The sequence below is a fragment of the Vanellus vanellus genome (assembly GCF_965231255.1).
Source record: "Vanellus vanellus genome assembly, chromosome: 5".
Lineage (NCBI taxonomy): Eukaryota > Metazoa > Chordata > Aves > Charadriiformes > Charadriidae > Vanellus > Vanellus vanellus.
In genome coordinates, this window is record NC_138910.1 from 12,945,566 (window position 1) to 12,971,355 (window position 25,790).

At 40.4% G+C, this 25,790-nt stretch overlaps 1 protein-coding gene across 1 annotated transcript in view; it reads left to right on the forward strand.

The window, feature by feature from the left end:
• The window catches only part of ADCY5 (adenylate cyclase 5), a gene marked incomplete at its 5' end in the record, with an annotated part of 226,166 nt that overhangs the window by 126,608 nt on the left and 73,768 nt on the right, over positions 1–25,790 (forward strand). Inside the window, 2 exons of the mRNA XM_082483464.1 lie at positions 6,849–6,998; positions 12,128–12,249. Coding sequence (XP_082339590.1) covers positions 6,849–6,998; positions 12,128–12,249 — 272 coding nt within the window. The remainder of the gene's footprint in view (positions 1–6,848; positions 6,999–12,127; positions 12,250–25,790) is intronic.

Consider the following 25,790-nt stretch of genomic DNA (forward strand, 5'->3'; position numbering starts at 1 on the left):
AGTCCCTGTTTCAGTGGAAGAAGCCTTCGCCTAAGTTGTTTCAGGGTCTCACTCTTTCATCCAAGGGCCGCTGGATGTTTCCCCTCAAGTGGCAGCTGTCTCAACCTCTTAGCCACAGGCTGTCAGCTTGCTTCTTCGGTTCACCAGCAAGGATTCTTGCATGAACACCAGTGCTGATTTGTAGCTCGTAAAGTATGTTAAGTGTGAAGATGCACAGAAACTTCACTGCCACAGAGATTCAGTGAGGATGGACAATGTGACCCAGGAATCTCCTTCCCAATTATTTTGTTGCTAGCAAAGAGAAGCGCTTCCTCCCCATCAGGCTGTGCCACCATGCGGAGGATGCTCTGCTGGGATCATGGTAGAGTTCCAGGAAAATTTAGGCAGAAATACTTCTTTTAGTTGGTGTTATGCCAAGATTTGGTGAGGACAGTATATTCTCCTCTTCTTAACCTTATCACTCAGTAACCAAAGACAATAGGACCTCACTGAAATCCCAGCATAAAAATTAATTAATAAAACAGTGATGGGGAAGGAGAATTATCAGTTTGATGTAGGTATGTTTCCTCTTGAGATGCTTACTGAAAATACATCTGTATTGGTAATGTTTTGTTCTTTAACAAAATCAGGATTTAGAGGTTTTCATTATTAAAAACCCCAAATCATAAATACTGTATTCTGTATGACAATAACAGTATCAGTGGGAAAGAATGCATAGAAGGTTTGCAATTACAGCAATCAGTAAATGAATTAAAATGTTGTATAGAATAAGGTGTGAGGCATTAAAATTAAGAAAGCAGCATCAAACATTTTGATGTCCCCTGAAACAACTGGAAAAAAATGAAAAATATAAAAACCTTAAATTTTTGCTCTGGATGGGGGGGTATTATACATTAGAGTGTATTATGTCTCTACCTGCAACTATGTATGTAAAAGGTAAATTAGATAATAATATTTTATTCTAAAGAAAGAATGAATTTATGTGGGGCAAAATACTTGTTAGGCTTTCCCCGGGAGAATAGAGCATTGCATCAGAGATCAATATACACTGGGGCTGCAAAGGTGAGATGGTCACTGAAATACGCAGAATGGATAGCTTCAGTGTAATATTTTTACTGACTGCAATTCTTGAACAGAGACATTCACAAATGGCATAAGGGTTCTTTTAGCATTTTCAGCCAAAATACCACTGCTTCACTCTCAGCAAGTAACTTTATGCTGAATATAGAATCTAGTTGAAAGATGAAAGTAGACAGCATTTGCTCCTTGTCAGTTTCCCAAATAGAAGGAACATGCAAAAAAGTTTCAGAAGTATTTCTGCGAAGAATTTTTTTGTTCTCAACGTGAACTGAAGAAATTTGCTGCATACGTAGAGCATCTCTGTCTAATAAATTCTGCTACTTCAGGATTTTTAAGTTATGCTATTAATTAGGGAAGCATTTAAATTTTCAGAGCTGGCTTCAGTAACACTACTCGTGCATAAAGCGCACTTAGAGAAGTCTTTGGAAGCCAATGGCTGGATAGTTTTCTGTTCTGCCTGAGATCCAAGTAACTAATTGCTGCTCAGAGGCAGCAGAACAAGAGAGGGAATGCACCATATAGCAACTTCAGAAAATTTGTTCTTATAGTCTGGTGTATTGATGCAATCTTTTGTTGTTGCAGTTATTTCAAGGACTCAGTAAAAGTACTTGTCACATGTGAAATAAAGAACTCCTCCTAATTTCTTCACTAGTACTTATCCAGTTCTTTACTAGCCAAACACTAGGAGAAGAGCATATGACTAACTGCTTGATTATCTTTCTAGCATAATCCACAAGTTTTCACTATCTTAGTACTCTGCTAGTTGTTGCTCTGGGAAATGAAAGATGTTGTTGTATATACAGCACAAATACATGAGTAATTTCGTCTTGGAGCCAGCTGATGTTGTCTTTCATTTTAATTTTCATTATGCCTTTGGCTCTGTAGCTACTCCAATTTTTTTATTACATAGTAGAATATAAAGAGGCAATAGAGGGTTAATTGCTGTTCAGGGAAAGTCGTTAAAAAGCAGCACCAGCTATACCTTTTAACAACATTTTTTCACAATGTTTGTGCTTTTTATCTTTAAAATTTATCCGTACTTCCAATTCAGGATTGCATGCGTAGGTGCTGTAGAAATATCTTGGATAGTGAGAGCTTTTGTAGTCCATCATGTTTTTGTTCTTACATTGTTTCAGGTAAGTATTAAAGATTTTGTAATATTTTTTCATGGTTAAAAGAAGGAACTCTCAAAAGTAAAGCTAATTTCAGTGTCTGCCCTGCAATTAATGATTGGACCGATTTATCAATTCAGTATACAACCACTGTGAAATGTAGTCTGGAAACTTAGTTGTCATCTGCTTTTAACCTAGCTGTTGCACTGATAAGCAATTTAAGAAAAATTTTGCTACTGGATGAGTATCACGAGAGCTGGAAAGCTGAGGCAGAGCAGTGTCACACTGTGGAAAGAAGGAGTATGTAGTTTTGTTGTTTGCTCTAGATTGTTTTGCATGACTTTTTAATCGCCATGTATGTGCTTTCCTTCTCCTTGTGACAGTTTGACCGCCCCACAGTAAAAGCTTAAAATGTAGTTGTTTTCAAAATGGGACTTTATGAAAACGTCAAAACAATATTTTGATTTAAATGAAAAATAAATAGCAGAACAAAATACTGCTTAGTGTTGTTGGAAACTAACAGGGAATAGCCTGGTGCTGTGATCTCAGAATAGAAATAACTCTGAGCCTCTGCAAGAGAAGTGGACCAAAGCAGAGTAACTTGGCAAAAAAACGGAAGCTGTGATTTTTATAATAAGCGGTGATATTCCAAGGAATATGGTCCACCTTCTCATGTCAGTAGCCAGCCTTGTTTGCTCTGGCAGAGGTAGGGAACTAACAAAATTTATCTCGACGCTATCCCTCTTAAGCATGTTGTTGTCTCTTAATTACATATTGAATAGCATCTGGTGTTTGAAGAATAATCAAATAGAAACACAGCGGGGAGAAGCATGGCAATATTGATGCAAGCTAATACTCTTTCTGTTTGTGGTGTTCTGGAAGCTCTCCGCTGGTCACTGAGCTATCCTGGTTCTTCCTCAGCCCGGTCTGAAACGCCCAAAACATCAATTTTGTAACAATAGTGTCAGGCCAAATTTAGCTTTCGATTTTGATTTTGTAACACCAGGTTTTCATAACTCTTAGAACACGTGGAACTAAACTGTTTCCATCTCTCTTTTTCCTTTAGTCACCAAGGGAAAAATTATTGAAAACAGTTTCCTGTGAGAGATTCAACAAAAGCATTGCAGTGCTCTGTGCGATGAAATCAAAGTGACTTGAAACTGTCTGGTCTGTTTTGTTTGAGAGTGAGTGATCTATTATTTCAACGTCACTAAGAAGGCACAGTGGTTTTTGAAAACCCCTCATAGTATATAGCTTTTTCTTCAGTACTGAATTACCTTCAAAGAACTCTGCCTCCGTAACATCAGAATAATAGCATTTCTCTGCCACATGCAGATGCTTTAAGAGTAAGCGTTATTAGTTTATGAAATACTCAAATATGCCAATACTGCAAGAAGGTTTAATAGCTTATCTAGGAGTTATATGTAAGTGAAATAGTCTTTTATAAACTATTACTTTCCAAAATCAAAAGTGTAGGAATCTTCTTAGTCTAAATCTCTAGCTAGGCAGGGGAAGGAAATCAACTAGAAAATAGACAACTATATTTTCCCATTGCCCTGAACAGCTCTTCAAGCACAGATTGTCTGAAATAGTTGCCATAATATGTTTTTACTTTTCAGGCCGTGAAGCTTAGGGAATCATTTTTTTAATATCTACATATCTATCTTTTCTCCTGGGACTGAAGCTGGTTACCATAGCAAAATGGCAAGGAAGCTGATAAGCAAGTAGTACCATTTGGCAAACAGGATATAAATGTATTTTATTAAGGCAGAGAACTGTGAAAAAAATTAATGAGATTAGAAAGCGTTTTTCTTTTTTTTTTTTTTTTGCTTTCATATATTTTAAAACACCTGTGAAGAAAATGATTGTGAACAGATATTGAACAAAATGCTCTTGCTCACATAGCAAGTGTTGCTGCAAATAGGCAAATAGCAGGAGCTGAGTTTTAAATCTCTGCAGATCTTTGATATTTTCAACATTACACTGTAATTTCTCCCCTTATGTTTCAGGGTGTTGCAAAGATGCCATACTGTGAATTAAATGAGCTTCTACTTAACAGAATAAATATGGATGTCTGTCCCCTGCTACTTAAAAATTACATTGCAATATAGTTTTTATTCCTACTTGATGAAGCATGGTCATCTGAGTCTGTCTTGTAAATCAGTCTGTGAAGTCCCTTGGGTTTGTCTAAAATGACGTCAGTGAGTGCTGAAAAGTTAAATTGCTTTGCATTCCACAAACATTATCAATAATGTCAAGTCTGATCATGTTTTTTGTACTCCCCTTTGACAATGTTGGTCTTGATGCATAATATGAATTGCGTGCCTTGACCTTTACAGCTTGATTATTTAAGGCATCATCACAACAATGGTATCTTTATGGGTGGGCCCCACTGGAGGCACTTTTTGTTGGCACTGAGATATACCCCAAACCATCTTATTTTCAGGACTGAGGTGTTCCTTTTCCCTGCTCGGTTAACTCCTGATACATTGCCTACCATCTAAACCACATGTTGTCTCCTGTTCCTCTCCGGTTAGTGTTAACCCCTTTGGGCCTGTAGTAACCATATTGAACTTGCGGAAGTGGTGTTCACGGCCTGTGAGTCACAGTCAGTGCAACCGTGGAGCAGGAATCAGAGTAACTCCTAGGAAAACACTATTTCTGCTCTCTTTTTAAGATGTTTCTTCATTATAATAACCACTAGTGTTTTTTTTATACTATGCAGGGATTTTTCATCCTTAAAAATTATCATTATCAGCAAAAAATACCATCAAATGCCCATTGGATGCAGCACTGGGTTAGGTAGGGTAGCTGAGCAGGATCGGGGTGGAAGTTGGCTGGTATCTGATCAGATCTGGGGAGAGACGGAGCATCTTGGATCTGGCAGGATCCAGCCAGGGCTTATTTCATGTTCATGTGTATGACCTGCACCTTCGATAGCCCTGTCTCTATTCGCAATGTGGATTCTTTGGATGGAGGCAGCAATCTACAGGAGATGAGAATAGTTTCCTCCTTGGAAACCAGTTATCTGCAAATACATGTAGCTGTCATTGACGATAATCAACAGTGGGTATCTGTAGTATGCAGGTTATTGTATTGTAGTATGATACGTAAGTGTGAGAATTCACTGTGGAGCCATAGCCCAAAATGCAGCAGTGTGATGCAGGAGCTTGAGAAGTTGGAGTGTTGCCATCTACTGGCAGCCGTCCACAGCGAGGATGTCCCTCATGTGACCGTAGCTTAAGGTATTGCTTATTTTGAGCTGAAAGATAAGGTTTTTCTGGCTAAATCCTGTTTCAAGGCAGAATTGGTAATTAATTGTTGCTGTCATTAGCACATGGATGTAGTCAAAGAGTTAGCATAATCCCAGGGGGATTTCTTGGAGAGGTTGTTACTCTTTAAAATGTGGGTCTATGTTTGACACAGGGACGGCTCCTCTTTCCTGCACAGTGACCAAGTTGGTTTGGGGGATCCTGAGCACCCCCTGTGAGCTCAGGGCTTAAGAGGTGCCCTGCACCCCTCTTGCCCTTCAGAGCCTGGCCCCGTATTTTCAGGGAATGGGCTGGTCTGGAAATTACTTTTACTCTGCAGTAAAAAAGTAATAAAGGCAAAGGGTATATCTGGAGTCATTAGGGAATAGATCAAACATCCTTATTTTTAAGAATCTTGCAGGTCTGACAGTCTTTCCCCTTAGAAAAGATGAGAGGTGTTTCAAATAAGTCTGTCCTCAAAAGGAGATGCAGTACAGCTTGTGCAACTCTCAAAAAGTTATACTGTGACTGACCTCTGTCAAGGGAAATGTTTACATGATACCATCAGAAGCAGTTTTGAACATTTTGTATGAACCAAATGCCACCAACGGGCATGGATTTTTTTTATTTTTATTAAAAAATAGTTGGGAAAGAAAAGATTGCAACACTAGTTTTCAGCAAAAGTTATGTGACTGCTTCCTTACAAAACATAAACCACATGGAAGCAGAAGAGTGGCGTAGCTTTTACTTTGTGCTTGTCCAGTCCAAATATGCTTCAGACTTAACAACTCTTTCTGTAGTCATGTTCACAGAAACATAAAAAATGTATTTTTTTAGTCTAATAACATAAAAATTTGTGTTGGAACTACTGTAAAATGAATACTTCAGTTGCTCTTAAACCTTGTGAATACCAACATTTTCCCTTCAATATTTTAAGTGCTATTTCAAAATAATGGTTTAATATATCTCTGATGTGTTTTCAAGCCAGATATGTAGGTACACAAACATGGAAATATTTGTGTTCTTCTGTCAGATCTGGCTGCATGAGTCTAGCTGACTCTTAGCTGACAGAGCAATGATGCATTTTTAGATAGATTTTTGTCACAGTAATTCCAAGATACTGGATTACCAAAAGCAAGATTACAAAATTACTAGTGGAATTGTATTGTTTACCAGTGAAGTAATGCACGGTGTTACGAACATATATTTGAGGCCATATGTGGAAATTTTATTTTTTAAAGACTAGAGAGGTAAAATACACTGGAATTGAGAGCTTGAGGCTTAAGCATGACTTGGATTAAGGAGTCGTGGAAGGGGGTTCTGGGTGGTGCTTTGTTACTGATGGCAGGTTTCCAAAGTGTAACCAAGTATTTTTCTCTCTTTTTTTTTTTTTCTTTTGTTGCAGCTGGTCTCCAATGTTCTCATCTTCTCCTGTACAAACATTGTAGGCGTGTGTACCCATTACCCAGCAGAGGTGTCCCAAAGACAGGCTTTCCAGGAGACCAGGGAATGCATACAAGCCAGGCTGCATTCTCAAAGGGAAAACCAGCAGCAGGTAAGAGCAACAGTGGGAAATAAAAAATGAAATTGCTGAAGCAGAATTAGCGTGCAAATTGTTCTTGTAGGATGGGATTTGCGCACCTCTTGCTTCTTGACTAACCCAAGCAAGAATAGGCTGATGGTAGAGGGCAGGATTTTTAAAGGTTTGAAAGTGAGCTCAGGGGAGTATTTCTTCCCCAACACCCTGATGAACTTCTCCACAGACTTCAACATATCCTGTGGTCTATGCTTTGCGGATTAAAATTACACAGTACACAGAGAGTCTGCATAGGTTTTTTTGCACCCATCATTGAAGCCACGTGTTGAATGCAGATGCAGTACACAGGCTTCAGATTGACTCACTTTGTAAGGTCAAAATGTGGTGTGTTTGTCAGCAAAGCCACTGTCAACAGGTAGGTAGCTGTAAGGCAGGTTTCAGAAGTGAAAGGTAAAAATTGATCCACAGAACACACTTTCCCTTGATGCCTTCAAAGAGGGCCCTTTTCCTGCCTTTCCCAAGGGGTCCTACCTGCTTGCACACCTCTATGTACCTTATAGGTCTCAAGTTAATTATATTTGTTCACAAAGTAGGATTCATCACCAACTTTGGTTTTTTGCTATAAAAAGACCTGTTGCAGCTAGCATACAGTCAAGGGTATCGAATGTGTCCACTCCCCTAATTCATTTGTGGGTGCTCTTGCAAGGAATCTCTTGTGTCCTCAGAATTAGATACAAAAGACCTTTTGGGGCAGCTTGACTATTCCCTTGCTAACACACATCTCTGCCCTGCAGTACATCTTGTAGTGGTCTGTCCAGTCCAATTTGAAATGAATCATGAAACAGGGCTTCCACTCTTCCCTTGGGAGATATCTCAGAGCTTCGTTGTGGGTTTGGGGAAGAGGTCAGGGGAATGAATCAACTGGAGTGTCTTCGCATCTCTGTGGCAACACAGCTTAATTTTCCCTCATGTCTCAGCCCATCTGCATCTATGGATTTGTCTTTTGGCAGTGTTTCATAAGGTACTTCTGGCTGACATACTTGTTGTTTAACCCTTACTGTGAAATAACATTACACATGCTTTATTGTGGTAGTATATGAATGAAAACGAGATTCACGCTCAAGATTCCTTTTTCCTTTGTAACGAATGTAGTTTCAGAAAGATGAAACAAGCAGCCGCCCCTCCTTCCACGAAATGGAGGAAAGGATTGAGCCAAGAGAGTACCCCATTTTACACACTGATTACAGCTCTGTCCTCCCCGCTGAGAGACTGCTTTAGCAGCATGGCTCAAATGCTTGTGCTGTTCTGGATTTAGGGGCTTCTGTGTCAGAAGACATTCATGAAAAAAGCCCTGGCAAATGTCCTAGCTTTATGCCTTTTTCTTCTCCCTCTCCCCAGAAAGTACCATACCATGCAGAAGAAAGCCAGGACATCAGAAAAACATGGGTCAAAGCCAGTCACTTAGAAGTACCCTCCAGTACTTCCAGCAGTAATTGTGGGTCCTGGCAGCTGGGGACCCCTAACAAGATTATTTGCTGCTACAGCCTGCACTGACATTGATTTCCAGGTTCAGTTTGGATGATCCCTGTGCATAATGCATTGAGATAATCTTGAGGTGGCAGCAGACACAAATAAGGGCAGCTCAGCCCACGTCTGGGAGACCCAGTCTCCAAAGAGGGGTGGAGAGAAAGACAGCTGCACAGCCCAGCGCTGGTATCATTGCTTGCCCGTTTCTGGAGTCTGATGGTGCTCCTGTGTGCCATTCTTTATTAAGGATAGGCAGATTATCTCCAGCAAAGGAATGTGTATCTTCCTTTATTATAAAGTATCTACCAGCACCCAAAATTAGCAAGAAAACAAGTAAAAATCCAGAATGTCCAATGCAGAAGGGACACTTGTGATTTCATTATTTGAGATAACCTAGGGCAGAGTCATAACAGGAATCACTGTTGCTTGCCCAGAATAAAATACTCTCGGATGAAAAAATAGGTGCTCTCCACAATCTGTAGTGAGCAAATACTTCGGATTTAAGTAAGAGATGGGTTATCGGGACTGCACAGTTTTACTTCTAGCATTGTTTGTCTTTTGCTCTGAAAAGTTGTTCTCTCCTTCTCTTTTTTTAATATCTCTGCATTGCTTAACTTCTGGTGAAAAATAAGTGTTATTAAACCTGAGGATAAATCGATAGTTGTAAGACATTAAATATTTGTACTGCTTTAAGGTCATCTTGGGAGAGTATGACATAAATAGTTAAAATTCTTATATAGTACAGAGTCATCGTAGGGATGTGTGTGCCCACGTGTACCTATATCTATGTGTACATATGTAAACAGAGTAGATCTGTATTGTACTCTTTCATCTGTGCCTATTCTAGAGACTAGGGCTCCTCGGGATGCATTTGTTTAATGTATAATTCAGTGGAACTATACTTGCATCTTATTTTGAAGTGAGAATTATATATGAATTTACTCTTGCTTTTTTTATCAGGTCAGACTGCTGCCTTGTTATACTTGTAAAACAGCAGTCCCAGTCACCTTGCTGGTGCATAATAAGTGATTTTACAGTGAGGGCTGCAGTACTTTCTAGTCATTATAGCAAAATGAAAATTGTACTCTAGTGGAGACTTTAATTTCGGTGCTCCATTTGAAATAAAACGTAGGGATTTTGTTGTTTTGAAGCTCTTTTAACATGGCTTGTACTTTACAAAGGCACTTGTTACAGCCTCCTCCTGCTAGCTTCAGAGGTTATTTTCAGTGATCGTAATGCTCCCAACAAACAGAATAAAGATAATGCCCAACTCTGTAACATGGCTCAACTTAGTTGCTGCATGAAGGGATGTTGTGCTACATGCATTTGTTTCACTTGGCACGTCTATCTTATTCCCTGATTGGTGATAGTTTAGAGCGGTGTTAGTTCATCTCCCAGAGATCTCAAGTGTCTTGAAAATATCGGTGATTTAATCTGGCAAGTGCCCATGGTGTCAGGAAGAGTAGGGGTGGGGGCTCCCAAGCAAAATTTACCCAGAAAAGTACGTGAGAATCTCTTGGCGTTACTAGTAAGAGAAACTCAGTGCCCTGAACGTGTCCCTGTTTTACAAGCAAGTAAAAAAAACATGCCTCCATGCTTGTGTGCCTACAGGGAGTGTTCCAAACCTGTGGGTGCCCCGAACGCTCCAAGTTATTTAGAGGATGTGTAAAATCACATGTAAAATAACAGCTTTCACACATTTAAGGATGCCTATTATAATATGCAAATAACAACAGCGTATACGCCAGTTACTCTGGAAAGCATACAAATGTGTTGTGCTTCTGCACTCAAGGAGTATGCTAATAGCTGGTAGAAGCCTGAGGGCATGTGCATGATTCATGATCTTTTTTAAAAAACAATTTGGATATGTAACCGTTAGCACCTGCAGTATGCTGGTGAAGGTGAGAGTACTTTAAAAAACAAGTATCTTGTCAGGACTGCTGCAGTTTTGAGCAGAGCAGATAGAAATCCCTTGAACACGTCTTTCTCTGTGTTATTACTACCTCTTCAGGGACCAGAGGTAAGAATCTCTTTAAGCTACACATGGAAGGGGAAAAGAAAGGAAATACTGGGCAGAGCCACAGACTATAAAATGTCTCGGTGCATGCTGAGCATGTTTCCAGTGAATTCATCTTCCTCTGGTTCCCCCAAAGTTCCCCTCTCTCCTTAGAGGAAGAAATAAATGGGGAAGTTTCAGTTAAAACTAGGAATTAGAAACCAGGAATGTGTCTATAACAGTGGTATGGGCAAGAGGTTTGGTGACGTGAGTAATTAGTACAGGATTGCTGACCCCTCTGAGTCAGGACTGCATTTGAGCCCTACTGTTCCCTGTGCTGTTGAGAATTAATGAGCTGCTAGATAAGGTTAGGGACCTTCGTTTATGCCACATTGTGTCTGTGTCATCAGGAAGGAAGGCCCTTGTCTTCCCTCTGCTCACTGCAGGGAAAGAAAAATAATAAAGATGAGAGCGGCACAAGCTTTGGGGATCCTTCAGCTATTCCAGAGCACTGCCTGTAGGTTGGACCGCAGTGGAGCTGATCCCAAAGGAGGTGCTCCCCACCTTCTTCAGCCATAGCAAAAACTTCTTTTGAACTGGGGGGGGTGTGAGGGGGAATGAAATGAAGGTCTAGGCAGAATTTCTCAAGTGTGATTCCTGAAATACACAAATGCATCCCTGGGGCACATATTACCTGCAGATTTAAATTCTATAGCCTCTGCGTGAAATTGCCACCAAATTTAGAATAATAATAAGCCCAGGCTTTTGTGTGAGTTTTTAGGAAAATTACCAGAAAGTCATCAGTTTGTCATGTAACTCATTTTTGCCTAGCATGCAAATCTATATACGCAACAGCTTATAAAATAACGTTATGAAAGTCACACTAAAGCTATTATCGGTAAATAATAATATCAGTAAAGTACCAGGTGAGGGTGGAGAACTGTGAATTGTTGATGATAGAAGTGGTTATTGAAAATACTCTTGTAGGTGAGTGGGTAGGTTTACAGGTCTTAATGCAATTCGGCACTAATAGCTGTTTTATGTGTAGAAGTATAACACTGCTTTGTATAGTTGGGCTAACTTTTCATCCTAGTTTTATTGGGTCATTCCTATTGGCTTTTTAGCTGCTAAAAACAGGTTTGTGCCTGTTGGGGAATGTGCTTAGATGATTAGATAGGGAAGGAAGGGATTTTAAACTGTGCCCAAGGGTATCGGTCCTCTGGTGTTATGTGAAGGAGGACTTCACGGTGGTGTGGAGAGGCTGTGTGGGAGGTCAAACAGTATCATTTATCCAAGTCCTTCCAAGAATTGTGCACGGGCACTTTTTGAGTTATATGGCTCCTTCATTTGTAAGAATTGGCAACCATGAATCACAAGCCCAGTGCAGCTGGGATGAAAAAAATCATGATTTTTCTTCTAAAATCATTGAATTCTTATTGTGGGGTTGGGACAGGATTGCATATGACTTGTTAGGGGATCAGCTGCTGGGTTTATGGAGACCGTTTCCCTTGGTTGTACTCATCTCTCACCAAACTGATGACTCATTTCTCCCCAGTAAGGAGCAAAGTGTGTTTGTTAACTGGGCAGCAGGTGTTTTAATTGGTTCATCTGTCTGACTCCACAGGAGCGTCTCCTGCTCTCTGTACTTCCTCGACATGTTGCCATGGAGATGAAAGCTGACATTAATGCCAAACAGGAAGATATGATGTTTCATAAGATCTACATCCAGAAGCATGACAATGTCAGGTAAGAACAGCAGCCCATCTCCCAGCTGCTGGGGAGCAGGGACCCTCCCAGTGCTTGGCACTTAACACCCAGGGACTAAGAAAAGAGCCACACATAATCCAAAATAAGTGTAAAGACTCTAAAGTGTCACCAGTTGACTTTTGAAAGTTTGTTTATAGGACAGGAGGAGGATCGCCGCATTCCTGCAATATCTGCCTTTGAGAGGCAACTTTAACTGATCTCTTTCCTTAGATTCTTTTTTTTTCCTTCCTTTCCTAGAGTGGTTCTCAGTAGTTTTGAGAAGGTGGTATGTTTGGGTTTGGTATTTTTTGACAGTTACAATCACCCTTCTGATAAGCCATGAGGGGATGCAAGTTAATGATTGGCAAGGTTTTCCATGGGTTGAATTTCAGAGCGCAGCTCAGGTTAATATCACCTGAAGTGGTCTCTGCCAGTTTGGAATTACAAGCAGGGTGACCATTAGTAACAGGCCTTGGTGCCTGCTCAGTCACCCACCCATGTGTTGCTCCTTGGTCTACCTGGATGTGCAGAAGAAATTGAGAGCCAAACTCCAGCAAGTCATGCAAAATCAAACCCAGTCCATGTTGGTGGGATAGTCCATGTTCCCACAGTCCGCTTCCCAGGGAAGACACAATAAAGCAGTACTTTCGTTGCTTGATATCTTTATGGGCTGCAGTTACAAAGTTAAGTTTAACTTAATCTTGATGCATTTTACCTCTGCTGTTGTACCTGACCTCTTTGGGGATCACTTATGTCTAAGCCAGATGCTGGAACTGTGTAACAGCTTTGTTAGTCTATAAATACTTCTACTGAGCCACAGGGACTGGGGACAGAGACCTCCCTTCTTCCCCTCTCCATCTCCCCTTCCAACAAGAGGCTTTCCTGTAAACTGCTCGCGTAGACTTCTCTCTTACGTAGCTTTAAGTATGTTGGTGAATTATGTTTTCTGATAACTTGGTGCTCGACAAACAAAAGTGAATTTCTTACATCTCTAATATACTGTGCCCTGCAGGATCTCCAATAGATAATGCAGTGAAATCCACACGAAGTTCTGAAGCATTTGAAGACATTTCCTTAGCATTGAGGGTAGTGGGGAGAGGTAATGCACCAGCAGAAAACTGGGAGGAGGTTACTCACCGTTGAATGTAGAGTCTGCTATAAAACTCACTGAAATCAGGGCAAGTCTGTGTGTTGGCTTGCATGGACTTCAGTTCAGCCCTTCGTATTTTTGGTTGTGACTCGGTAAACAGATAAAGATTCATTACCAATACTGAAGGCAATAACATCAGATATCAAAGACAATAATTGTTCAGTGATGAAAAATAAAAAATATACATACGGTGATGAAGGTGAGGGGAAGAGGCCATCCGGAGTGTTCTCAGCAGAATATATGCTACAGATTAGGTTTTGTGTCTTTACATTTATTTTTTCCTTAATGGCACTGAGCTTGTTCAAGAAGGTGAATAAATTTCTGGTGATAGATGCCATTTGTGAATTTTCTTAATAGAGAAATTGCTTTTTTCCAGTACTAAAAGGTCACCTTGACATTCAAACTGAATGCAATTCGTTAGATGTGACATGAGACTAGTCAGTATGGTATTATAGTCTTTCACATCGATTTCCATATGTCATTATTTGCAGGTTTGAAAGTTGTTCAGATCAGTCAAATCTTGGTAAAAGTGATTATCTCTTTAGGATCATACTTATTTGAAATTTTAACTATATCATTAAATAAACAAAAACTAAATAAACAATAGACTGAATTTACAAATTAACAGTTTTAAAGGGAGAGGGGAATCTGATGGAATGATTATGATTGGAAAAAATAGCCCTAAGATAGTGGCTGGTATGGAGACATGGAGATCCAAAAGATACAGCAAAAAATGACTCATGACCCAGAGTATAGAAAGAGCAAACAGTTTTTTCAGTTATGACTGTAAAGTAACATAAAAGGCAAAACATGTATACATAAATGAATATATGCACCAGTCAGTTCTTGGACTGTCCTGATGCGTTGCTACCAGGAAGCTTGCAAACATTTAATTTTCACATCTTGCATATTTATTGAATAATATGAACATTTCTGTAATAGATTATCCTCTGCAGCCTAAAAGTAATTTTAACTTTGTTACTCATGGTAATGAGTGTTTAAGAATCAAGCCCTTGCAGGTGCTGACTGTCTCCAGTGCAAAGGGAGGCTGAGGTCTCAAAAGAACTTAAATGCTGTCTTCCTCAAAGTATGAACTTTGTTGTCTGTGCCTACGAGGCCCTAAATCAAAGCCACTGAGATCGTGGAAAAGGCTGGAAAAGGGAGATAAGAAATGGGAATAAAATAGTATATGTGCTGAGAGCAAATAGAAGGTAACTTAGGAACACCTCATCTTGATGTACTTTAAGGAAATGAATAACTAAGTATGGATATTGAAAAAAGGAAACATGATTTGGAACAAGTGACTCATTTCACACTAGGAGTTCAGCATGGAGCCTTTGCTCTTGCCTGGGTGCACTGAAACCACCTCTAGTGGGAATGACTGCAGATCATTTTGAAGCATTTACGTGCACACAGCAACACACTGGTGGTGGGGGGTAGCATCTCAATGATGTGGATTAATGAACTGGCTGAATAAAAGCAAGCATGCTCTTTATTTTTCGTGGGGAAATGCTCAAGGGGAGGCTTTTGAGATGAGAACACTCCAAGCAATTTTGTTTTGTTTCTGTCACCGTTTAAAAATGTCGTAAGATCTAACTTTTTATGAGCTAAAGGTTATTGTGTCAAGGCAATTGAGAAGTATGTGAAGTCGGCGCAAGGGTGCTGTGCCCAGCCATTGAATCTGGCTTCCTGTTGTTGATTTATGAGCAGGAGCATTTCCTCCACAGTTCGTAGAAGTGGGAAGGTCTGTGTATCTGCACAGAAGTGTGGGTTTCCCTCCTCCATCAGCTGCATCCAGCGATTCTCATTTCCCGCTCTCCGAGATTAGTTTAAAAGGTAGATTATAAATGAAAATATAATGGATGGGAATTTTCATTAGCTGTTGATTTAAAAGTTTGATTGCCATCGTAATGCCTGGAGCCCGAGATCTTCATTTTTACTGGATCTTCAGGGTGAGGTTGCTCACCAGTTTCACAGTCAACGGGGAGATAATGAGCCTCACTGACACTGGAGGTTTCAATCCAGCCAGGTTTGACTTTGGCCCTTTGAACTCGGGAGGCGAAGGAGCTCATCCTCATCCGCATTTAGCCTGGTTTGACATTTTGTGTGGGCAAAGTGGTTTACTAAATTCTGTTCCAGACAAGATTAAATATTTTAATTTTCAGGGATGATTGGGCCTGGGCTTTTGGGACCACATCTAATTTTAATTAAAAGACAAACCCAAACCACTCTACCAGCAGAAAATGCTATTCTAAAATCATGCGAAGTTACTCTGTGTGTGTGTGGTTCTGTTTTAAAATAAGGAGTCTTTAAATGACCAGTTCTTCTGTGATATGCTTAGTTTTAGATACTAGATTACATGCTTCTTTTTTTCTTTTTAAAAAGGTTACACACTTTTGTATTAAGAAAAAAGAAGTCAATTTAAAACTTGTGTAGAAAAGACGTCTTCCTCAGGTGCCAGTAGTAGGTCTGTAAAACACAGCCACCGTCCTTTAATAAGGGGCAGTTATATTATTACTATGCCATGATATTTCTTTCTGTGTTACACTGCTCTTAGAGGGTGGGCTGTCTCTCTGGGGAAAGATGGTGGTTTTATGCAAAATACAGGGTCTTTCTGATCTGAATGGGTAAAAGCAAATCTTTTTAGAGCCTTATCAGGACTTCCTGTGAATGAGTTCATAATCTCCTGCTTATTGTTATGGAAAGTAAAGTTCAGAGACTAATTTATCCACAATGAAAATATAATTTCCTGTCATTTTTTGGCAGGAAAATTTGTTTCAGGCTTATGTTTTTTTGAAGAATTTAGGGTGATGATGAAAATAAGATGAAGAGGTTTGGGGTTAATACACTTTTTTAATGCAAAGGAACAGAACCTTTTAACAGAGAACGAAACTGGTTCCCATCCTGATTTATTCAATGAGAATTAACTTTGACAAATTCAGAATCTCAGAGTGTGATTTGACCTTTCCCACATATGTGTGAGTTAAATATAAAGTCTATTGTCAAATGCAATCAGGAAAGGAGTTCCCGAGACTATGCAAGTAATTTTGGGTAAACAACAAGGTAAATTATGTAACTAAATCGGTTCACATTATCATAAATGAGATTGTGTCTGACAGACAAACCCTAAAATACGTATAAATAATATTGTTTATCTATCATGCTTCCCAGGCAGAATTTTAAATGTTTTAAATTACTATTGCTATTTATAGTGTCTCTCAGCAGTGATAATGGTTTTAATGTTATCTAGGTTTGGCCAAATATAGTAATCTCTGTGCTATAAAAAGAGGCTTGAAGTCCTCTGTGAAGGGATAAAGGTTGGCTTTGTCATTGAAATTCCTTTGATGAACTGTTTCAAGAAGCTTATTTTAGGGCTGGCATCCAAGCGCGGGTGAAAGTGGCAGTTTCCTCTCTTCCCCCCTTCACATAATTCTTATGAATCATTTACTCAATAACATTAACCTGATCTCAGTTTTTTAAACATCTTGACAACTTGAACTAAGCCATTTGCAGAAATGAAACAGTCCGTTTGCTTTAAATGAAAAACATTTTTTAACTAGTTTTCTGATTTAATTATGTTCTAACACCAAAAATTCTCCTCTCAGAAATCACCAAATAGTTGCACTTGTGAATGCCGAGTGTCAGGATATTCAGACCAGCCGTGACAACTTAACCTCTTCACCTTATAGGCATTGTGATGCTTAGTTAGTTGCTTGTGAAGTGTGTTAAATTCTTAGATTGCAAGGTGCTATGTAGTTGTGTGCTATGACATTTGCAAAAATTTCAACTAAGCAAACATCTTTTTCCTGCCTCCGTCGTCGCACACAGGACATCTAGTCGTAATGCTTCGTGGTGTTAAAGGATTTATCAATACCAGTACAAAGCTGAGCTCTGATCCCAGCTAGTAGGAGGGTTCCCAGGATGTAGCTGTAACTGGACATGTTAGTGCTGGAGCTTGCCAAAGCCATGTGCTGCTTAGTGGTATATTCTTGTTGGTGGGTATAGGCATGAGGCTGTTTTTTCTGGCTTGCTAACGGTGCCTTTTGGAATGCTACACGGGTTTATAACGAGCCCAAGTGCGGGTCAGACAGTGGGTTTCCTTTGGAGGTAGCTACGCCAATGGGCTGGTTTTGTTCAGGGGCTCATCCTGATTCTGTTTTCATGTTTTTTCACGAGAGGTTATTGAAGCTAAGGAGAAACCAGTTTAATTTTACCATCTTTAATAAATAAAAGTACAGTATGGTGTCTATAAATTCCTGACAGTTCTTCCATGGATATTTTCAAAGGTTCCCCAAATCTCTCATCTCAGCCAAAGTTTATGTCGCTTTAATTTCTATGGAAGGCTGCATTGCCAGGAAAGGGCAGGAACAGTAACTGTTTTTAATATTTGCTAAAAAATCCATCTCCCTCCTTGTCTTCTCCCCTTTTTTGGTGGGAGGCAGAATGAAAATTGGTGGTTTATGCTTGAAGATGAAGAGCAGTGTTAAGCAGGAGGAAGTGCAAGAGCTGGTTTCATGCGTGTCTTGCTTCCTGGTACTGCCCTCCCTGCCAGTACCTGAGCTTCGATCTCCTCCCAAAATGTGTTCATGGGTCAGTTGGTTGTTTCTCAGCATCAAGTCTTAGCAAGATCTCTACCTCCTTTTCTTCATTCAAGGCATATGCTCACAAGCAGTAGAAAGTTATTTTTGCACGTAGAGGGGGAAACTGTGTGGGTTTCGTGTGGGCTCTGGGGCCCCCTGCATTTAATCGCTGTAACTTCTGATTGAGGCTGTAGGCTGAGAAAAGCGAGTAGGAGGGAAACGATCAGCTTTCCCACGCCTTTCCCCAGATGACAGCAGTGAATTTTACCTACATGGGAACTCTTCTGTTTCCCTGTCAAGAGTCGGCTCCTGGGAACTTCACCTGTGTCTGCCTGGAGTGAATCTTGGCTTTTTAATTTTCCAGAAAAATTACTTTTTTTTTTTTTTTAAAGTTAGCAATAATTTTTAGGAATTGTGGAAGTAGGTATCACCCATGGGTGAAGGTGACTTACTATGGTCTCACTACTAACAATCACTTGACTCTTCCTAGCCAATTTGTTGTTATTGAGAGGAAAAATCAGTGTCTTCTGGAGAAAAGCATTCAAGCTAAAATCCATGTGCAAAGGAATTCGCTTAGTTTGCAGCCGTTGTTACACCTGAACTTGACAGCAAAGCTGTGCAATGAGTCTGGCTGTTAATATTAAAGGGGGTGTTTCAACCCAAGATCACTCCTTTTCAATTCGTGTGTGTCAGTGGTTCAGTCTTGAAAAATTTAAGCCAAAGAATAGAGCAGGTTTATATATTTTATCAAATCTACCTCTTTGTACATGTGCACAGCACCCTTTAAGAAGAACAAATACATACTAACATGTTTAAGTATTCATCTGACTGTCTGCAGATCTTTCTTTTTGAACTGGGAATATATTGTGATCTTGGTCCCTACTGGGAGCTTCTGGTGTCTTCAGGAGCACAAGAGAGCCTTGTACCCTCCAAAGAACAAACCAGATAAATAACTGGCTGCAAGGCACCCCGCTGGATGCATTACTTAAACACGTGTGTTGTAATAAAGATAACATCCCAAAAGTGCAGCGTGCCAGGTGACTGCAGATCTGCAGCCACCAGCAAGCCATCAGCAATTAGGAAGGGCCTGTGATGTATAATTCACACCCTGCTATTCTGAGTTTACACAAGGGTCTGTGAGGTTCACAGGGTGATGGATTGAAGAGTGTTAGATGTTTTAATGATGAAATACTGTGAATAGTAATTTGGAGAGAATAATGAAGGTGCCTGCAGAAGTTTACAGAGCAGCATTTTAACTCATCAAGGTTATTTGGATTCTCTTTTTTCTTCAGTAGTACTAAAAATAAATTATTTTTTTTTTAAATGTAAGTCTGACTGCTGATTGGCCTGATAGTAAAAACAAATGTATTGAACTTACAGTTAAAAAAAATCATCAAATTATGTTTATTAAACTAATCCACTCCCAGTCTTCTCTATTCTGGAGTAACCTCGACAAGAAAAATTGAGTCTTCTCTGACTGAAACTTTACTTTTGTAAAGACTTGCTTGTACAGACTTGCTTTTCTCTTGTAAAGATTTGGTTAAATTTCAGTTAATGAACTACTTTGTCATGTAGTTAACATTCAAAGTGGTTTTTAAGAACATTGAGTTTATATAACATTTGAAGAGGTTCTTGTTAAAATCATCCTACCTTTTTGCTTCCTCCTTAGACTATAATGACTGAAAAGCAAAAATCAGTTAAACTTTTTAATTCTGTAATGCACTGAACTTTGCAAAACTATTTAAAGCCGTCTTACAGAAGCTGTAAAACAGAGGCACAGTTTTGGATGGGGATGGATTAACTTCTCTTGTCTTAAACTATATTTATATCCCTCAACAATTGTTGCTAATTTGTACATCTGTTCTTACTGGTTTATATATAATTTTGACACTGGATAAATGATGATGAAGAGACAAAAGCTGAAACCAATTAGTGGAGAAGAGCACTCGAGTGGTCTGGTATCCTGTGACTCAAGTTAGTGCATTGCTAACTTGAGTCTGTGTCCTCCAGTAACTGAAAGTCATAGCCTATTTTTTAAACTTCCTCTTTTTTTTATTAATTTTGCTTGACATTAAGTGGTTAAAAAGTTAGGGAGAGGCTGGTACTGACTGTGCAGACTGCATGATTCCATAAATGGTGTTTTTATAAGAAATCAGGCTAAGAACAGGTCGCTTCAGAAAGAGAGCTAAGAGAAATGAGAAGCAACAGAGGACTGCACAAAACAGCAAAGGAGGCAAAAAACCAAAGAGACTGAATGAATTTCAGCACACACACACCCCCCATTGGCAGGACATTGACCTTGTGGAATGACAAAGGTGCTCTTTTTAGAAAACTGAGATTTTTCTGTGTACATTTATGTTTCTGTTACAAAGCCCTAGAAAGATGCACACAGTTTTAAATGGTGGGAATAAGGATTTGTAAGCCCGTGTAGGTTCTGAGGACTTGGAAGCTTGCAAATAGTTTTCAGAAATTGGAAGGAAATGTACCTGTGGTATGCTTTAAAAAGCAAAAAAATACAGGAGTGTAGGTGTTATCTTCCCTGATACCCTGGCCAGCATGGATTTTGTCTGTGGGTGCTGTATGTGTGATTGGCAAATATCTGAGGTTCTCAAAGGCACTGAGAAATTCTAAAGATGTTCTTGACCAGTAACCATGTCTCTGAGTCAAACTCCTAAATGAACCCCTTAAATATGTAGGAGGATCATCAGGGTTTGGAATCAGCTCTCTCAGCTCCAGTTCTAGAGAGCTGACCCCTAAGCCCAAAAACCTAGTGCAGTGACCACTTGTGAAACTTAGATCTATGTGACTATCAGCAAAGATCCCTTCCAACCCTGACCATTCTGTGATTCTGTGAAAATATTCTCTCCTAGCCTCCTGTTGCAGAGGTCTCCCCAGTAAGCGGCATGCAGAAGGCTGGACTACCATGGCTTTGTTCAGTTAGTTGTAATCATCTAGTTAGTTAGTTGATCATCTGTAAATGCTTGTTTGTCCCCATCAGTAGCTGTGCAGAGTGTCTGGAAGCACAACTTGCCCTCCCATGTGAAGAGGAAGGTTGAATGTGTGAGGCAGTGTGGAATTTTTCCAGCAGAGATTTTGTAGTGACAGTTGATCCATGATGTCAGTTCATTTGTTTGGGGTTTTGTCGTTGTTGGTTTGGTTGGGTTTTTTTAACTTTAAGCATGATTCTTTGCAGAGTCTGATAATACGCTGGCTCCATTTCCTACTCGTTGTGGGGCATTTGTTGCTAATAGGAGGTTACTAGGACAACCATCCTTCTTCTGACAACTACTTAATTTCTGTCTCCAAGGCCTGGCAGACCTATACATCAATGATGAATGCAGAGTAGCAATTTGGAGAGATGCTTTGTAACATCCTGGACCATGAAGATGAGTGACCTATGTTGCAGAGCTGCTTGGATATTTGTGGGGTGGGGAGGTAGGCAAAAAAAGAGGGGAAAGACCAAAAAACCTTGGAAAGCAAGGAGCAAATTTAGCAATTGTTAGTAATGACTGTAGAGGAAAGGAGAGGAGAGAATGGAAAACAGATGCATACAGTTTTAGATAGTGGACTGTTATGTGCCATAGTGGTTCTGGTGGAGAGCCTCCAATCCTGGGAGCATGCACACTAATGCACTGCTGCTTTCTGCCGTGGCTGTTTCCAAAGAATGAGCTAATAAGAATCAATTTGTAGAACAAAGCAAACAAAACTTTGGCTTCTGCTTAGGGGAACTTGAGCAATTCTAGTTACAGATCAGGCTACAACAGAAGCCAAGTGCTGATCCATAAAAGTATAATTATTCTGTTTCATTTGGAACCTTTTGTTCTGGATTGCATTCAAAACTACTGTAAGCCCCTTTGTGAGATTCTTTTTCTTTCCAGGCAAGAGAAAAAGAGGCCTTTTGATTTAATAGTCCTACTTTGTTTCAATTAAAAAGGAGAAAAAAACCCACATCGTCTTTGCCTTTCTTCCTGATGAATGTCCCCTTCTGCAGAATAGCGGCCAGCAGGTCACGGTTTAGGATGACAGGTCTAACATAGAGGCAAAGTTGTATTACAGAATATAAATGGTAGGTGATACTGTGTTTTTAAGATCCAGTATTCTTTGTCATTTTCAGTTTCAAACTGAATAAAATTTTGTTACTGAAAACGGAAGCGATTAGAAATTTCTTGCAAAGCCCAGAAACCTTGAAATTGCAGGTGTGCTTACCTGCTGAGCTCCTTTTCCTTGGAAGTATGTAATGGTGGAATGAGTAAATTGAAAATGGTATCTTCTCTGAAAACTTAAAAACAACTGAAAAAAAAAAAGGGAGAAAATACTATTGGAGAACAACTGTACAAAACTAAAGCTGTGTTCAAAAATGAAATATGTGATTTTTGGGGGACCTCTGATTCTGAGAAGAGCATAGGAGGTTTAAAATATTTGTTCTTCCACTATAAAATGGTATGTCTGCTGAGAATCATCCAGGGCTACACTTTCATAATGCAGAAGCCCAATAAGGACTACATTAGCATTTGTTAGATCAGTGTATTTCACTTAAATACAGCATTCACTGAGTTATTTAAATGTCTTTTGTGTATTCTTTCATCTCTTCTTAGATTATTTTCCTGCAGATTCAAGGATCGTTTCTAGTGGAGGATCATGAAAGCGGTATTTTGTTGGTCTGTCATGTCCCACAGCTTTTTATTTTTCCATTATGTGTATCAGACACAGCATTTATTGTATTACTAATAACAGAACAAATTCTAAGTCATCTTGCTCGATAATGGGCACTGCCTAGAAACACCTCCTTGCATTTTTATAGAATCATAGAATCGCTTAGTTTGGAAAAGACCTTTAAGATCACCAAGTCCAGCTGTTAACCTAGCACTGCCAAGTCCACCACTAAACCATGTCCCTCAGCACCACATCTACACATCTTTTAAATACCTCCAGGCATGACAACTCCACCACGTCCCTGGGCAGCCTGCTCCAATGCTTGACAACCCTTTTGGTGAAGAAATTTTTCCTAATATCCAATCAAAACCTCCCCTGGTGCAACTTGAGGGTGTTTCCTCTTGTCCTTTTGCTTGTTACTTAGGAGAAGAGACCAACCCCACCTCACTACAGCCTCCTTTCAGGGAGCTGTAGAGAGAGATAAGGTCTCCCCTCAGCCTCATTTTCTCCAGGCTAAACCACCCCAGTTCCCTCAGCCACTCCTCATAAGATGTGTGCTCCAGACCCCTCACCAGCTTTGTTGCCCTTCTCTGGACATGCTCCAGAGTATCAATGTCTTTCTTGTAGTGAGGGGCCTAAAACTGAACACAGTACTTGAAGTGTGGCCTCCCCAGTGCCCAGTACAGGGAGACAAACACTTCCCTAGTCCTGCTCACCACACTATTTCTGATATAAATTTTTAGTGCCTTATACTCACAAACTCTTGTGGGAGAATCGACCCCACAGAGGAGGTTTGGGCTGGGGAATGGAGAGGCTGAGACTGACAGTGATTTCTTTAATTTGTCCTGGTAGCGAGGCTGATTAGAGCTCCGAAATGCCTGGCTCCTGTTACAGAAATGTCCTAACGACTGGACCTTGAAGGCTCTGCCCTGCCTGCGCTGCAGAGGAATTGTGCAGAAGGAACAAGCAGGGAGTGTGCACAAACACACACGCTCTTTGTGCTGGGGACTTCTCGTGACTGCTGGCTGTATCTGCAGGGGGAATTAGTGCTGCATTTCGGCTGGGCTGCCACACCAAACGGGGATCTTTCTGTTCCTCACCAGAATGAAAACCCAGAGAAATTAGTTGATTCGGTTGATATTCCAGGGGGCAGAAAGTAAAACGCAGAGGTAGTGAAGATCTGAAGAGACACAAGTGATGAGGCGTGCCATGCTCATCCCAGAGCATAGAGGCTCGGTCCACATGCTGGTGTAGGTTATCGGATTCGGTTTTCCCATGTGCCAGAGGGCATTTAAGGCCACATCTCCTAGGAGAGGCCTGAACCGAAGAAGGCGTCCTCATTCTCTTCTGTTAACTCTGTTTCATTTTTTTATATAAAAGAATCAAACCCCAGAGCAGTGGCTTGAATCCCACTGTCCCATGTCACCGAGCACGCCGTAATCAGCAGGGCAGAGCGGGGCGCTTGCTGTCTCTGCCTGTAATTATTCTGAGTATTTTATACGTAATGAGCAGCTGCAGCACAAGGTCCTGAGGGCACCCCCGTTCCCAATCCAAAATAGCCTGTTGTCCAGTTCAGGCCGGATTCAGGCAGAGGAAAAATCAGATTCACATTTTCTCACTTCTCAGGTGAAAGGTCTTAAGAGACAGTTTCCTTGCTTGCATTCTCACTCCATTTACTTATATATAGCAGGCATTTGCAGAATACTAAGGAACATTTCTGTGTACATTTCGGTTCCTTAAAGATGTGCCAGTCTGTTGTGACGGGCCAGTGGTATTTTAGCTGGCAGGAATATGGGCTCCCGGCAAAGATTTGGCTACAGTCATGTAGCAGGCAGCGTGGATGTGGTAGGGATGTTCTTAAATGCTGGGCACATATCTTCTTTATTGCAGCTGCTAGTCAGCTAGTCTGAGCCTTGTCTGTATTTCTTAATTAAAAACAAACAAACAAAGAAAAATAAACCCCAAACAAACAAACAAACAAACAAACCCCCCAGTCAGGTATTCCTGTAAGATGCTATCACGAGGCTCAAACTGAAGTGAAAATTTATCTGCTGGGTTTTGTAGCCTCGGTTGTCCTTGATTAGCCATAGCATGTCTGAAGTAACCAGGAGGGGCAGAGGCTGGTGGGATCCTGGGGATGATTTGCCTTTGACTGCTGTTAACTTTTTTTCTGGCTCTGTTTGTAAGGATTCTGGTGCCTGGCTGTTGTCAGCAGGGTTTTTTTTCAGTTGCATAAGTACTGAGAAAACAGTATCTGTCTGACTCTTCCACAGTGAACGGCTTTCAAGTTAAGCCATGGCTGCAGTTATTGTGCTCTAGCTGTGACACTATAAATAAAGTTATTAACAGCAATATGTAAATGGGTTTCTATTTTTGTTCCCGGTATTGTTTGCAAAATCTAGGGCAGTTATTCAGTAAGAATCATCTGCTATTTAGCACTGAGCCTACCAGCATTTGATGCTGTGTGGGCTGCTGCTTTTCTTCCCCCCCTTTCTTTCTTTCTTTGCACTGGCTTTTAGAATCCAGCTCCTTTGCAAGTTTGTTTATTGTGGTGTATAAGAAATAGAGTAGCTGTGCTAAGCTTTTTCAGGCTTCCGGAGAGTGGCTTGGTACTTAAGAATAGAGAATCAGCTCTTGATATCTGAACTACAGGAGCATTAAAAACAGCTAGACAAACATCAAATACCACAGCTGCTATTTGCTTTAGTACACATCTTGCAAATTCCAGTTTGTTCAAAGATCTTTACGGTTTGTGTTTCGTTTGCGTGCTCTGTTTCCTTCCGCTCCCCTCTCCATCGCTCCGGAGCTGCCTGACAGCCTCGGGCCCCGTTCACACTGGAGACTTGAACCACGTTAATCCGTGTGGTTACTGTACAGCCCCCCCCGAGGGAGAGCACGGATGTGTTCTTTTAGAAACGCTTTGCTACAGTCGTGGCTACTCCTGTCTGGAAGAGCAAATTATTCTAATCCAAGGAATCTGTTTAGAAACCTGAATGCATCTGTGCCGGGGACAGGAGCTCTCTTGCTCGTAACATATGTACTCTATAAGACATTTCACATGAGACAGTTTATTCAATCTTCTTCCTGCTCTGCAAGTGAATCTGTCTCTGGCTTCCCCGAATCCCCTGTGGGGAAAGTCCCAACCTGCTGTTTGTCCT